At 36.7% G+C, this 15,435-nt stretch overlaps 1 protein-coding gene across 2 annotated transcripts in view; it reads left to right on the top strand.

Moving 5' to 3' along the window:
- The window catches only part of PPM1E (protein phosphatase, Mg2+/Mn2+ dependent 1E), a 207,688-nt gene that overhangs the window by 182,608 nt on the left and 9,645 nt on the right, over window positions 1-15,435 (top strand). Inside the window, exons 3-6 of one of the 2 annotated variants that reach the window (XM_036836473.1) lie at window positions 5,557-5,756; window positions 12,018-12,206; window positions 14,601-14,744; window positions 14,983-15,076. In XM_036836473.1, coding sequence (XP_036692368.1) covers window positions 5,557-5,756; window positions 12,018-12,206; window positions 14,601-14,744; window positions 14,983-15,076 — 627 coding nt within the window. The remainder of the gene's footprint in view (window positions 1-5,556; window positions 5,757-12,017; window positions 12,207-14,600; window positions 14,745-14,982; window positions 15,077-15,435) is intronic. The other variant, XM_036836474.1, reaches the window with a different exon arrangement.

Raw genomic sequence — 15,435 nt, forward strand, 5'->3', positions numbered from 1 at the left:
AGTAAGTGAGGGCAAGGAGAGTTTGAGCAAAACCTATTTTCAAATTTCAGCTTGTCTTTAAGAAGTCAAGTAAAAAAATCATATATACAAATTCAAGAAATCAGTTGTAACAGAACTTCTTATTAATTATATTAAATTTTATATCTACCAATAAGTAAATAGAGCTCTTTATGACAATTTTGTAATGTGATTTAACTGCCTGGATCATTGTACATCTTTTTTCCAGGTAAATTTTGAGGCTTTATTTATTAACGAAGGCATGTTTATTAATGTATTAGGCTTATACATATTTGACAGACTAAAAACATACCAATTTTTATAAAAATTAGGGAATGGCTACTCAAAATTGTTGGGGATTTTAATATTTCACTCTGTTTGTTCTATTTTAAGCATTTGCCTTTAAACATGGTGCAGAAGGAACAAAGCATATATTAATGAATCAGGACAGCTAGATTCCAGAGAATGTGAGGCAGATATAAAAATAAACATTCCTATTCTTCCTTTATCTCTCTAGATAATTTTTGATAGAAAATTGGCAAAGAAGGAATTCCTCTGCTTGTTTTTACTGAGAGTAATTGATTTACTTGGAACCAAATTGTTCCAGAGTCAAGTTGGATGGAATTCCTGCTACAAAGCATTGGTCTTTCCTCTTGTACTGATGCATGAAGTAAAAGCCCTATAATGAAAAGATGAGGGAAATTAAATCCTGCTTCGCTGCAGCCAGGGTGATGGCTGGCTCAGCTCCAGCTCACTACAGTGACATTAACGACTGATGAGTAATTTACAGCTGTGAGGGGGTGGACTGCTACTTTGGACAATTTTCTCTTTTTCGCACCCTTTTTAATTTTATTTTATTTTTCCATTTCAAGCAGCAATAATTTATATACTGAGGTTCTCACACCACTTCCTGCAGGAGAATACTTAACGTAGCAAGATGGAAGTGTTGCCCTACGTGCCTACTTTGGAAGAATTTTCTGAACCCCCATAAGATAGCAAAAGTGAAATTAAGGATTTTTCTTTTGGTGGATATCATTGGTCATTCAGATTTCATATTTTTCCAAGAGATTACCCAGTAATGTCTCCATGCCGCTGCTGTGATTCAGAATGATCTATTATAGTTCCAAACTATTTGCACGTCCTTAATCTATTTAACCCAAATCACTCAGTGTGAACTGCACTGAGGAGAATCTCTACAGGGCATATTGTGTTTAGCCATACATCAGAGTGGAAAATGAGCATACTGAATAAGGCCTGCTGTCATTGTCTTAAAGGCACTGAAGTCCCCACTGAAATGCCCTTTGACTCTTCTCTTAGGTGTTTCCAAAAACAGCCTTAAAGAAGAAAAATCCTTACCTTAAAGTTCTTTTTATGTTTATGTCATCCCTAACAGAATGTTTGTTAAACAACCTTGCATTTCTGTTGGCAGACATAACTCCTGTCCAGAAAACCTAAAATCAATTTAAAATATCCCAGTGTAAAAATTAAAAACAAGAAGGTGAAAATGATCACTAATACAGAGGATATTAAAAGAAATTATGAAAACTTTGTGTAAATAAATTTGAAAACCTGGGTATTTTCTAGAAATATACAAGTTAACAAAACTTTACCGAAGAAGAAAGAAATTGAGAAGATTGTCAAAAAGGACAAAAGGAGTAGGTGATTCTACAGGTGAACATTTTCAAACAAAGACAGATAATCCCATTGCTTTTTAAAATGAATTATCCAATTGCATAGGGAAAGAAGGAAAATTTGCACAGCATAACACTGATACCAAAACTTGCCTAAGACAAAACTAAAATAAGGAATGAGAGATAAGTCTTAGTAATCAATGTAAAAAATCTTAAGTGAAATATTTGTATATTGAGTACAACAATTAATTCATTTAATGAGTATTTTATTGAGGGCTTACTATAGCTTAGCACTGTCCTGGGGAAACAGCAGTGAAAAAAACAAAAATATTGGGACATTTATTACATAATTTGTATACTAATAGGTCAAAAGAAAAAAACAGAATAATCTCTAAGGATGCCCAAAGAAGCATTTGATAAACTTCAATATTCATTCCTAATTTTTAAAATACACTTAATAGAGTAGAACTAGATGGATACATCTTGGACATTGTAGGACCAAATTTGGCTCAAACCAAAAATCTAGCAGGTATGCTTAAAGTATATACTAAAGAATTTTTTAGTTGCAAGTGACCGCTGGCTTCAGCAAAACAGAATTTATTGGCTACCCTTCAGGTAAGGGCTACACAGCTAGATTCAAGGCTTCACAAGATGTCATAAAGACCTGGCATTTCTCCAACTCTCAGCTGTACTCTTTTTCATTTTGATTTTATTTTCAGGCTCTGTGGGATGGCAAAATGACCGCTAGGAGCACCAGATCTTCATCTGCCCAGGTTCAAAACAAGCAGGAAAATAAGAGTAACTTTACTCAGTTGCTCTTACATAAATCACAGGATTCATTGTAATCAGCCCAGCTTGGGTTATTTCCCTTTCCTGAACGAATAACTATGGCCAGAGGAATGTGGTTCCTAATTGGCTAGACCTGAATAACGTTTTACCCCTAGATGCACATGGACTGAGGGTAGAGAAGGAAATGTTCCTGGTAGAAAGAGGAATGTTTGCTAGGTGGCAAATAACACATTAAAACAAAGTTCTGACTCAGAGTAGCAAATAAATAAAATAACTAGGAATAAATTCAGTAAGAAATAAGAAGGACCTACGTTAAAACTCTATGGAGCAACATAAAAAGGATTTAAATTTATGAAACAATATAACTTGTTCCTGAATAAGACTTAATATGAAAAAGAAGTCAATTTTTTCCCACATAACTCTGTAAATTCAATATGATCCCAAACACAATGGCAACATAGTTCCCCCTCAAACTTTGACAAAATAATTAGTTCCTTTGGAAGAATAAACATGTCAAACTACACAAGTGACATCTTTTAAAATTAAGAATAATAGGAAAATTAGTCCTTCTTATATTAAAGCACGTTATAAAGTTATAGTAATTTTTAAAGAATGACATCATTGTAGAAACAGTTGGAGAGATCAGTGAAGAAGAATTAACAACCAAGAAGCATACAAATATTTTAATATTTTAGTGGTTATTTATATAAGTTTGCTTATTCATTTATTTAGTCAACATCTTATGAGCTCCTGCTATCTGCTAGGTACTGTACTATGACTAATCCAGGACAATTAAGACACAGTCTCTATCTGCAATCTAATTTGGGAAAAGTAGAGTATGGGTGTGAGTCAGATAGACCTGGGATTGAGAATGGTATTGCCTGTTTGTGAAATGTTCCAGAGACATAGAATGTAGCAAATAGTCAATAAATGTTATCCATTGTTTAAAAATGTGGTAAGAGCTATAATAGATGGTGTGAACAAAGACAGATCTAGTGGTTTACTAAATATTAGAGAAAGCTGGTATTGCTTCACTTGACCAGTTTAATCTGTCTACACCAGGGCTGTCCAGTAGACAGCACAATGACGGAAATGTTCTCTACCTGCGTTGTCCATTGTGGTAGCCAGTGGCCATATATAGTTACTGAGTACTTGAAATATAGCTAATGTGACCAAAAAACTGAATTTTAAATTTTATGTAATTTTAGTTAATTTAAAGTTAAATAGCCACATGTAGCTAGTAAGCTACCCAATTGGACAGTAGAGGTGTATATACTAAGAGTAATATAAAAAGTAATAATTAAACCAAAGTATGATATAATGTTTTATATTATTATCTGGGAATCTGGGAACTATCCTGATAGTTAGTATCAGTTATTTGTTTCACCCCACCCCATGCTCCCTCAAAGTTTCTTAATTCACTTATTGTTTTGCAATCTTCTGTTGTGATTGAGTCAAATGCACACCCAAATGTAGGGTCTGGATTTGGGGGGATATGCTGTTGCAGAGACCAGATGGGTTGGAGAGATACAAATAGGTAATTGCTGGCTGAAAGAGACAGTCTCTGGTAACTGGTGCTTTAAACAAACAAACAAAAAGATTGGAGTTGCTAAAAACAATCAAAATGTTGGGTTGTCTACTGGCCTCAGTTTTTCCCTCTTATACACACCTCCTCAGGTTGTACTTGCTCTTTGAACTTCTTTTCTCTTTCAAATGTACCCTTGACTTTCAGTTATATAAAAATGTCAAAGGGGACAAAGTCACAAACATGGTTTGCCACCCTGTACTATGTTAATGAGAAAAAGAAAAGCAACAAAAACCTTGAGACCAGATTTCTGAATATAGTCACTGAAAGAAGAATTTTGAATAAGAAAACAGGTAAAGTTACAGATTAAGGCAACAGCAGGGTAAAGAATAAAAAAATGGGAATCTAAGTTCCCAGGCCATTCTAGAACACATAGTCTCTCTTCTTTGAGATTTGTGCTCTAGATCAGAAGAGGTATGTGCATTACACGTGTGCCCATCTGGCACACGTTTTCTCAGGCTGTCAAGCTATATCTGATTTAGTAAAGTAAAAAAAAAAAATTTTTTTTGGAGAATTCTAAATTTTTTTACTTGGGATGTAGGGGGACCCTCTAAAATACTGGCCTGAGATAACCTAATCTTCCCTTGGTTATTTCAACAGCTGCAATTTGAGTAGAGGACAGCTTGAGTGGAGATGATGTGAGATGCAATCTCTTCAGTGCTATTCAGTGTTGCTTGAAAGGCTTCCACATCTGTCCATCCACTGAGGGATGCAAGGGAGCCTCAGAAGGGAGCTAGTCTGCTCCACTTAATGGGTCAAGTAGTAGACTTACTAGTCTAGGGTGAAGAACCCTCTGATTGCTATCTCCTTTCTTCTATCTAGGGCTATACACATAGACAGAATGTAAGCATGTTTTCCTTAGAGAAATACCAAACTTTTAGACTCATTTGTTAACCTCTCGGTTAAACTATTTAAGCTATTGCCTACCACTTTAATTTAAAAATACATCAAATAACAAAAATATATAATTTAGCTTTGAATTATAATCAGTTACAGGAAAGAAAAGTAAGGGAACTGGAGTGAGGTACAGGAAAAGGTCAGGAAGAAAGAGAGAGACTAAGACAAATGGTAATCAAAGTAAACTCTTCTTATTCCTGTTGTTTATAAATAAATGATCTGTTTTCATAAGGCTTTCATATTCCAATTAGTTGGATGACCACTGTTCATATTTCAGTCATTCTTCTAAGCACAGGGGGCTTGGGTTTCCAGATGATAACCTTGGCAGCCAAACAAAAGTGCTCTGAACTAGATGGTGTTGCCAGAGCACTTCACCGGCTGGAAGAACTCCAGCCTAGGAATAGATCCAGCCCTGCTCAGAGGTTTTCCCCTCATGACGTAAGGACATCTTAGTGGCAGCTGCTGGCTGATGATTTTCTACTAGATAGGTTTTCACTTTCTCTCTTCAGAAGCAACATTTCACTTCTCTTGAGAAGGAGGAATTTCTTCTATTAAGGAGGAGCTCGACTAAGGTGACCTACTTCTGTCTTTACCAAGCAGGCAAGTGAAAAGCAGTTTTACAAGGCTCTTCACTGGGGGTTTCTGTTTCTTTCACAGAGATTGAGACAGTGAAATTGGCCCGTTCTGTCTTCAGTAAACTACACGAGATTTGCTGCAGCTGGGTGAAAGACTTCCCTCTCCGCAGGAGACCCCAGCTTTATTATGAGACATCAATCCATGCCATCAAAAACATGCGCAGGAAAATGGAGGACAAACATGTCTGCATTCCTGACTTTAATATGCTCTTCAACCTAGAGGTAAAGGACACTTCTGAAGTGTCAGTGAGATGTGGAAAGCAAAACACCATCACGGGCCTGTTTTCTACCAAGAGAACTTCTAATATATTGTAATAGTATCTCTGATAGGTTCGAATAGGACTAAGGGCAAAGTGGCACAAATTTGCTTCCATTAGATGAAAGGAAAGGAACTATTTTACGTTATTTTGAATAGGTAATGCATTCGCATGGTTTAGAATTGGAAAATAAAAATCCCTCTCTTATCCTTGTCTCTCAGACACTTCATATCCCCTCCACGGAGGCAAGCAAACTTACCAGACCTTGTGTAACCTTCCAGAGACATTCTATAAACATATAAACAAAAAAGAAAGCTGTTATATCTCAATAAAGCTGTTTTTAAAAGGAACCTATTTCTATAGTATAATCAAACGTTGTCTATTAAGTTCCCACATTACTATGTTTCTGAAGCAACACAAAACACAAACATAAAAGAATAAATTTAAGACTAAGACAGTTTTCTGATTTCATGTGATTTTACTTTTTAAATCTTGGTTTCTGAGATAGGAAAGTAGCTGGAATTACATTTCATGAATCTCTGTGACTGACAAATTGGATCATATGAGCCTTGTCAACTTAATAACCATTTTCTTGTTATCTTCCTCTTCTTTTTCTATTATGTTAATGCAAACAGAGGTAGGTTTGTTTCCTATGCCTGTCACTTGCTGCTTTTCCTCACTGAAGTCCATAACTTAAAAATTACAACGTAGTGATTTATACAAAGCACACTGTTTCCTTCATTTAGCAGCTAAATTTAAATTTTAGCTGACTGTCAAGGTCTGACAAGCAGTGATAGTGGGCTGGTAATTGGTGCTTACGTTACAAGAAAGATCAGCTGATACCACGCCCGTGCAAATGTAACCCCTAAAGGCTGCGGTGTGATAAACAGCCTCACATCACTGCACCCGCTTGAAGACTGTACTCAGGTTTGAGGGCATCATGGCTGTTTGTTGACCTGGTTGGTTTTCATTTTGCCTCAAAAATCAACCCAAAGGCCTAACTCAGAAAGGAGCACTTTGCTGTAGTGAAACAGACCTTGAGGGCAATTTGGGAACACATATTTAGAACCTTATAAATTTTCACACCCTTTTAAAAATTTTTTATTTATTTTTGGCTGCATTGGGTCTTCGTTGCTGCGCATGTGCTTTCTCTAGTTGCGGCGAGCCGGGGCTACTCTTCGTTTTGGTTTGCTGGCTTCGCGGGCTTCTCATTGCGGTGGCTTCTCTTGTTGTGGAGCACAGGCTCTAGGCGCACGGGCTTCAGTAGTTGTGGCTCGCGTGCTCTAGGCGCACGGGCTTCAGTAGTTGTGGCTGACAGGCTCTAGGCGCACGGGCTTCAGTAGTTGTGGCTCGTGGGCTCTAGGCGCACGGGCTTCAGTAGCTGTGGTGCACGGGCTTAGCTGCTCCACGGCATGTGGGATCTTCCTGGACCAGGGCTCGAACCCATGTCCCCTGCATTGGCAGGTGGATTCTTAACCACTGCGCCACCAGGGAAGCCCCTCACACCCTTTGATTTGATAATTTCACTTTTTAAAAAAAAATTATTTTATGTATTTAATTTTGGCTGCATTGGGTCTTCATTGCTGCGCGCGGGCTTTCTCTAGTTGCGGCGAGCGTGGGCTACTCTTCGTTGTGGTGTGCAGGCTTCTCATTGCGGTGGCTTCTCTTGTTGTGGAGCACGGGCTCTAGGCTCACAGGCTTCAGTAATTGTGGCTCGCGGGCTCTTGAGCGCAGGCTCAGTAGTTGTGGCGCACAGGCTTAGTTGCTCCGCGGCATGTGGGATCTTCCCGGACCAGGGCTCGAACCCGTGTCCCCTGCATTGGCAGGCGGATTCTTAACCACTGCGCCACCAGGGAAACCCGATAATTTCACTTTTACTTTTATAAGGTAAAAGAAATGCAGAAAATTCTTACATATGTTTTGTTTGACAAATGTTTTACACAACATAGTCAATAATAAAAAATTGGAAATGATCTGAGTCATATATAGGAAATGATTACTATGATATGCTCATAAGATGTATAGTACTTATCCATTTAAATAATGACTTGGGGGAAATGCTAATGATATGGCAAATAACAAAAAGCAGGATATAAAATTTTGTGTACATTATGATTCTAATTTTATTTTATTAAAAATTTATATTTATAGAAAAAAGACTGGTTATCTGTGGATGGTGGGATTAGAGATATATATTTCCTTTGTACACTTCTTTATTAGTCCAAATAAACATACATTATCTTTTTTTAAAAACTGAAGTATAGTTGATTTACAATGTTGTGTTAGTTTCTGGTGTACAGCAAGGTGATTCAGTTATTTTATATATATATATATCCTGAAGAATACATATATGTATTCTTTTCCAGATTCTTTTCCATTATGCCTTATTACAGGGTATTGAATATAGTTCCCTGTGCTACACAGTAGGACCTTGTTGTTTATCAGTTTTATGTATTATAGTTTGTATCTGCTAGTCCCAAACTCCTAGTTTAGTTCTCCCCACCCACTTTCCCCTTTGGTAACCATAAGTTTGTTTTCTATGTCTGTGAGTCTGTTTCTGTTTCATAAATAAGTTCATTTGTGTCATATTTTAGATTCTACATATAAGTGATATATGGTATTTGTCTTTCTCTGTCTGACTTACTTCACTTAGTATGATAATCTCTAGGTCCATCTATGTTGCTGCAAATGGCATTATTTCATTCTTTTTTTTATGGCTGAGTAATATTCCATTATACACACACACCCCAACACACAGACACACTCACACACATACCACATCTTTATTCATTCATCTGTCGATGGACATTTAAGTTGCTTCCATAGACATACGTTATCTTTATAACAGGGAAGACATCAGTATTTTTTTTTAAAGAGATCCACTTGGCTCCTTTGTTTCTTCTTATGTTATATTGTTTAAGAATCTCCTCACCAATCTCACACTGTTTAAAGTTATATTCTCATGCCCACATAAAGCTATTATTGCCCCCTTCCTCTTTGTGATGATCCCATATCAGTCCACTCATCATTTAAAAACTGCTTGGATGAATGGGGAGATTGGGATTGACATATATACACTAATCTGTATAAAATGGATAACTAATAAGAACCTGCTGTATAAAAAAATAAATAAAATTCAAAAATTCAAAAAAAACCCCAAAACCAAAAAAAACTGCTTGGACATGCAGTTTTTCAATTTTACCCTTATCCTGCCAATTGAGCTGTTTAAAAATGAGTACATTAAAATAATTTACCGCTATTTATTTTAAATAAGAATTTTTTATCGAGGTATTTTGATTTATAATTAGTTTCAGGTGTGCAATATAGTGATTCAAAATTTTTATAGATTATAGTCCATTTAAAGTTATTATAAAATATTGGCTATATTCCCTGTGCTATACTTATATCCTTGTAGCTTATTTATTTTATATATAGTCATTTGTGTCTCTTAATCCCCTACCCTTACATTGCCCCCCCTTCCCTCTCCCCGTTGGTAACCACTAGGTTTGTTCACTGTATCTGTGAGCCTATTTCCATTTTGTTATATTCATTTCTTTTATTTTTTAAATTGCACATACAAGTGATAACATACAGTATTTATCTTTCTGTGTCTGACTTGTTTCACTAAACCTAATGCCCTCCAAGTCTATCCATGTTGTTGCAAATAGCAAAATTACCTTCTTTTTTATGGCTGAGTACTATTCAATTTTGTGTGTGTGTGTGTGTGTGTGTGTGTGTGTGTGTGTGTATGCATACACACCACATCTCTTTATCCCTTCTTTAAAAATTGAAGTATAGTTGATTTACATTATAATATTAGTTTCAAGTGTACAGCATAGTGATTCAGTATTTTTATACATTATATTCCATTAAAAGTTATTAGAAGAATAATGGCTATAATTCCCTGTACTATATAATATTTCCTTGTTGCTTATTTATTTTATACATAGTAGTTTATATCTCTTAATCCTGTATCCCTATCTCACCCCTCCCCTCTTCCCATTCCCCACTGGTAACCACTAGTTTTCTATATCTGTGAGTCTGTTTCTGTTTTATTATATACATTTGTTTGGTTTATTTTTTAGATTCTACATATAAGTGATATCATATAGTATTTGTCTTTCCCTGTTTGACTTATTTCACTAAGCATAATATTCTCTAGGTCTATCTGTGTTGCTGCAAATGGCAGAATTTCTTTTTTATGGCTGAATAATATATATATATATTTCACATCTTCTTTATCCGCTCATCTATTGATGGACACTTGGGTTGTTTCCTTATCTTGGCAATTGTAAACAGTGCTGCTATGAACATTGAGGTGCATGTATCTTTTTGAGTTAGTGTTTTTGTTTTTTCTGGATATATACCCAGGAATGGAATTGCTGGATCATATGGTAATTCTATTTTTAGTTTTTTGAGGAACATCCATATTGTTCTCCACAGTGGCTGCATCAATTTACATTGCCATCAACAGTGTAGGAGGTTCCCTTTTCTCTACATTCTCTCCAACATTTGTTGTGTTCTTCCTGATGATGGCCATTCAGATAGGTGTGAGGTGATATCTCACTGTTCTTTTGATTTGCATTTCTCTGATAATTAGCGATGTTGAGCGTCTTTTCATATGCCTGTTAGTCATCTGTGTATCTTCTTTGGAAAAATGTCTATTCAGGTCTTCTGCCCATTTTTTTTGATTGGGTTATTTGGGTTTTTTTGATTGACTTGTATAACTATTTATATATATATAAATATATTTATATTTTATATATTTAATATATTTTAATATATTATATATATATTTAATATGTTTTAACATATTATATATATTTTAATATAGTTTGGATATTACCCCCTTGTCGAAAAATGAGTATTTCTTTAGTACAAGGTAGAAATTCTACATGTCAAGACTTTTTTTCTAAAGAGTTCTGTTTATCAATGTCATCTTCAATGGCATTATAGGTGGTTTGATTATATTGCTAAATTAACTAGTTGTAATAATCTGTATTAGATATAGATTTCATAATATTAGTTTGTATCATTACTCTATGGACATTTATATTTGGTACTTTTGTAAATGTAGTAGTTCGTTTAAAAAGAACTTTTTCAAAGCACAAATACACCTGTTGTTTTAGTATATTTTAGTAGTCCTTCCAAATCCCCATGAGGTACCAACTCATCCCTACCTAACAGATGAAAAAACAAGCACAAGAAGATTATATGCTTTACTCTGTATATTTTATTCACTTTGAATGACAGGGCCTGGACTCAACTGAACTCTCCAAGAGCCCAAGGAAGAAGTCACAGCTCCAAATGAAAATCATTAGTGTTGCCTAAAAGGAGCCCAGAACTCAGTGAGAGTTCAGTGAGTTACAGATCTCCTAAGTGAGCTAGAGCTGAGATTTAAACACTTGAGTTGAAGAGAAAGAAAAAACTAAGTATTTAATGAGTTAAATATACTCTTGTGATTAGGCTTCCATTGTCAAGACAAGTCACAGGTTTGGAAGACTCTCTTCTGGCAGTTGCCACAGGGCTTCGAGCAGAGGGTGAGCTAGGAAATGTGAAGCTACATCTTGAATTAGGGGATTAGGTAAAGACATATAGACATCTGATGTGGTTCAAGTTTGGGTAACCAATTTAGAGACTGTGTTATTTATGGTGAGAATACAATGTGACCATGAATGACTTATGAAGGCGATATTATAGTTTAGAAGTATGTGTATGCTTTCATTTTCTCTGTGTATTTTAAACAGTCTAACATAATTGGCCTCGTGCTTGGAAGGCCAGTTATTTCCTATTGTTCTCAGTTTCTAATTTTATTATTAAAGTACTTTCATTTTGACAAAAATCCTCAATCCAGAACAGCCTTTGCTTAATTCCTCCTCATATCTTCTCTTTCTCCCCCTCCCCACAACTTATAACAGCAACTTTGAAGCCAATGTATGTAGGTGGTTTCCATGGTACAAGACAACAGCTTTCACAGTGAGAGAGGGCACTTCAGCCTGAGCTAATTGGGCATGATGTGTTCCAGTGTTCTGGTGTGTAAACACAGATGCCCTAATGTTGCAGGTATTTTAGCATTTGATCAGGCACGTCAGAAAAGGGAAACATTTAGTCTCATTATCTGGGTGACAAAGCAGTGGAGGAAGATGGGCAGCAGTGCGGGGGATTGGCTCATTTTGAGTCATGCTACACCTAACTCCCTTAACTGTTTCTGTGTTCCTATTGACAGGACCAGGAAGAACAAGCTTACTTTGCAGTGTTTGATGGCCATGGGGGAGTGGACGCTGCCATTTATGCCTCCATTCACCTGCATGTTAACTTAGTACGCCAGGAGATGTTCCCCCATGATCCTGCTGAGGCCCTGTGCCGGGCCTTCCGGGTCACTGACGAGCGGTTTGTACAGAAGGCAGCCAGGGAGGTATGCCGTTTCCACATAAATTCCAGCCATGATGCATTAGCTGAGATCTACTTGTTCTGTGGTTAAAAGGCTATTTTGGATTTTCTCTTGTGGTAGACATTGTTTAAAGCTCTCTTCCAAACTATATTCTTGACACACAGTATTGGATTGTTGTACTTCTAACTCCCTCTTTAGGAATAGATTTAGTGGGGTGCTATGATGTACTGTATAGAAACTCCCAAGCTATAATTTTCTAGAAAGCCAGTCCATTGCTGGATTTGGCAGGTGACTTTTATCTTATTCACCATTGCCTGTCAGGTTCACACCAGGACCATCTCTCTAAGCAGACTTTTGCTGACAAAATCTGGATATGGTGGTTAAAACAGTGGTCTATAAAAGAGAAACAGAAGCTGGGATTTCTCCATACAGTTGGTTCTAAATGGGTTGGCAGTGTTTTGCTGTGTATCTCTTGAAGAAAGTTTTGCTTGGAGAGAGTGAATCCTTAGATGATCCTTGAACTGATTTTCTCTTAACAGGAAGAAAGGTCAGAGCTCATGTCCTGATTTCTTAAGGTTAATCAGACCTAAGGTTTTACTCTGAACGAATGACAGGGGCTCTAAATTAAGATCTAAAAGTAAAAATTTTAATCTATTATCATTCTGGGCATTGGTACACAATTAACTACAGGACTTTATATTCATTTCCAACTAGGGACTAACAGAAAGAGAATAACTTTTAATTTTAAAAAGTAATTGCAGAATTATATACACAAAGAAAATACGACTCCTGCCCTATGACTTAAACATTAACTCTTTTTGAAATGGACTTGGAGAGAACAGGGTAATCATTGAATCCTTTTCTTTGATCTCATAGTTACGCTACACAGCAACAGTGGGGTTTGGAATTAATGAAGCAATAATTCATAACTACTTGGTGTTAAGCAAGGGCAACATTCTCTATCTCCCCACCTGCACCCCAGGTTTAGATTAATATGCAAATCCAACAGTAGTAACCACTATGGTCTGCAAATAGAGGTGGGGCTAGAAAACAAAATACAGTTGTTGACCTCAGACTTTGCCAGTCTGTGGCGGGCCGGCACTGCTTGGCTCTGCCTGCCTTGGAGCTGCCGGCTGTCATCATTCTGACTGAGGACAAGACCTGGCCCCTGAGAGGTGATCTGTAGATCATCAACGTGAAACTAAGAGAATCACCTTGTCTTCTTCATCCTCCGTCCTATCCCTTTTCCTCTGTGTCCTCAAAATCACGGCTTTTTTTCTGACCGTGTTCACCTCATTTGCTTTGCCAATGATGCTAGTGTCTCTTAGTCTTGCCAACAGTTCTCGTGAATAATTTAGGTTTGTCTCAGCAGTTACTTTTCTCCTTCTTGTGCTTCCATGTGCTGCTAACTGCTGGGAAGAAAGGAGCTATTCCTGTTGTGCAGCAGCCCTGCCTCCTGTTCTCTCTGGGGCATATGTACTGAAGTGTCTTTATCGTGTGTTCCAGGGGGCTGAGGTTTTGAACATTCTGTGTGGGAAGACATTTTATTGGTGGGTGAGGATTTTTAACAAACTTTCCCTATATAGGGAAAATGAGAAGTTGTTTTCTCATTGGATACAAGGGGCCTTCTACCGTCTTGACGCATTGGTTCTAATTTAGGCCAAGTCCTTAGTAACAGAAAGTCATGCTCGTTTGGTAGTGACTCATGTCAAATGGAGATGTCATTTTAGGATAGTAGTATCAAGACATTAAGTACAGTGGTACTGAGCTATTGTGATGAAATTCCAGGCTGTTTGTTTTTTTATGCAATGTTCCAAAAGCAAAGGCCCCTAAAATTATTGTAGGAGATTTTTTTTTTTTTTTTTAAAGGTACAAGCAACTTAGCGCTCCAGGGAATGTATGTAATCTCTTGGCTCCTGTTTTAATATCCAGAGTATGCAAGCATTTGTTGTGTACACACCAGATGCTTTGTATGTTATTTTGTAAAGCCAGGACTCTCCCCCTGAACATACAGTAGGTCAGTAACAAAACAGAGACCAGAGTATGGAAATCTTTACTCTTAAGGATTGATATAGTGGCTTAGCACTGGACTAGGAGGAAAAAATTTCAGTTCTGTTCTAATCAGTTACCTGATCTTGGGCAAGTCACATAACCTGCCATAGTACCTGTGTATAAAATGGAATTGATAATTGTCTCTGCCTTGCATATCACAGATAAAATGGATCTGTATGTGTGTGTGCACATATAAATACATACAAGCACATAAGAATGCATTGAGAAATGGGAATTGCTATTTATGAAATCGAGTTATTAGTAGTCTAGCTTCCAACTGAAAAGTTTGTATTACCTATAAATTGCTTCTCAATGAGAATTTGATGTCTACTTATTTTTACTGACTCTTATTTAAATTACTTTCAGAGCTTAAGATGCGGGACCACAGGAGTGGTGACTTTTATCAGAGGCAACATGCTACATGTGGCCTGGGTAGGTGATTCGCAGGTTATGCTTGTGAGAAAAGGCCAAGCTGTTGAACTAATGAAGCCACACAAACCGGACAGAGAGGTAAGTATGGTCTGTTCTGTTAGGGCACATGCCACAAAGGCAGTTTTCTAGTCACTGATTTTCACTTATTATTATAATTATCACCATTATCTCAGTAACCATGCCCACCTTCCAAAGGAAAAATAAAGAGAACCCTTTCCAGGAAGCTGATGAGTATTATATCTGTTGTTTACTGTTAAGGTAGATGAATAAATCCTGAATCCAATTATTTGCTTCTTTCTATTACATTACTGTGCAGGATGAAAAGCAGCGAATTGAGGCCCTTGGAGGTTGTGTAGTCTGGTTTGGTGCCTGGAGGGTGAATGGAAGTCTGTCGGTCTCCAGAGCTATTGGTAGGAAAAACCGATTAATTTTTGTTTCTCCAAACTTCCTTTTCCAGAACACTGTCTTATATTAATCTGATACAACAAGGGAACCTGAGATAATAACAGATTTTCAGAATGCTTATTACTGTTTAAAATAACATTTGGATAATGCTTCTTTTAATTAATTATTTAACCTACTCATTTATATAAATTCCATTCTTAAAAGAGAACTATATTAAGAAATGTTCTCTTACTAGTTTCTTTTTTTTTTTTTTTAATGGAAACCTTTAACCTTTGGCATACAAATCTGCTTAAAACCACAGTGATCCTCATTTTTCATTCCATTTTGGGTCATACTTAGCTTAAATCAGTACTTTCCATAAAAT

Source organism: Balaenoptera musculus, chromosome 20, assembly GCF_009873245.2.
Source record: "Balaenoptera musculus isolate JJ_BM4_2016_0621 chromosome 20, mBalMus1.pri.v3, whole genome shotgun sequence".
NCBI classification, from domain to species: domain Eukaryota; kingdom Metazoa; phylum Chordata; class Mammalia; order Artiodactyla; family Balaenopteridae; genus Balaenoptera; species Balaenoptera musculus.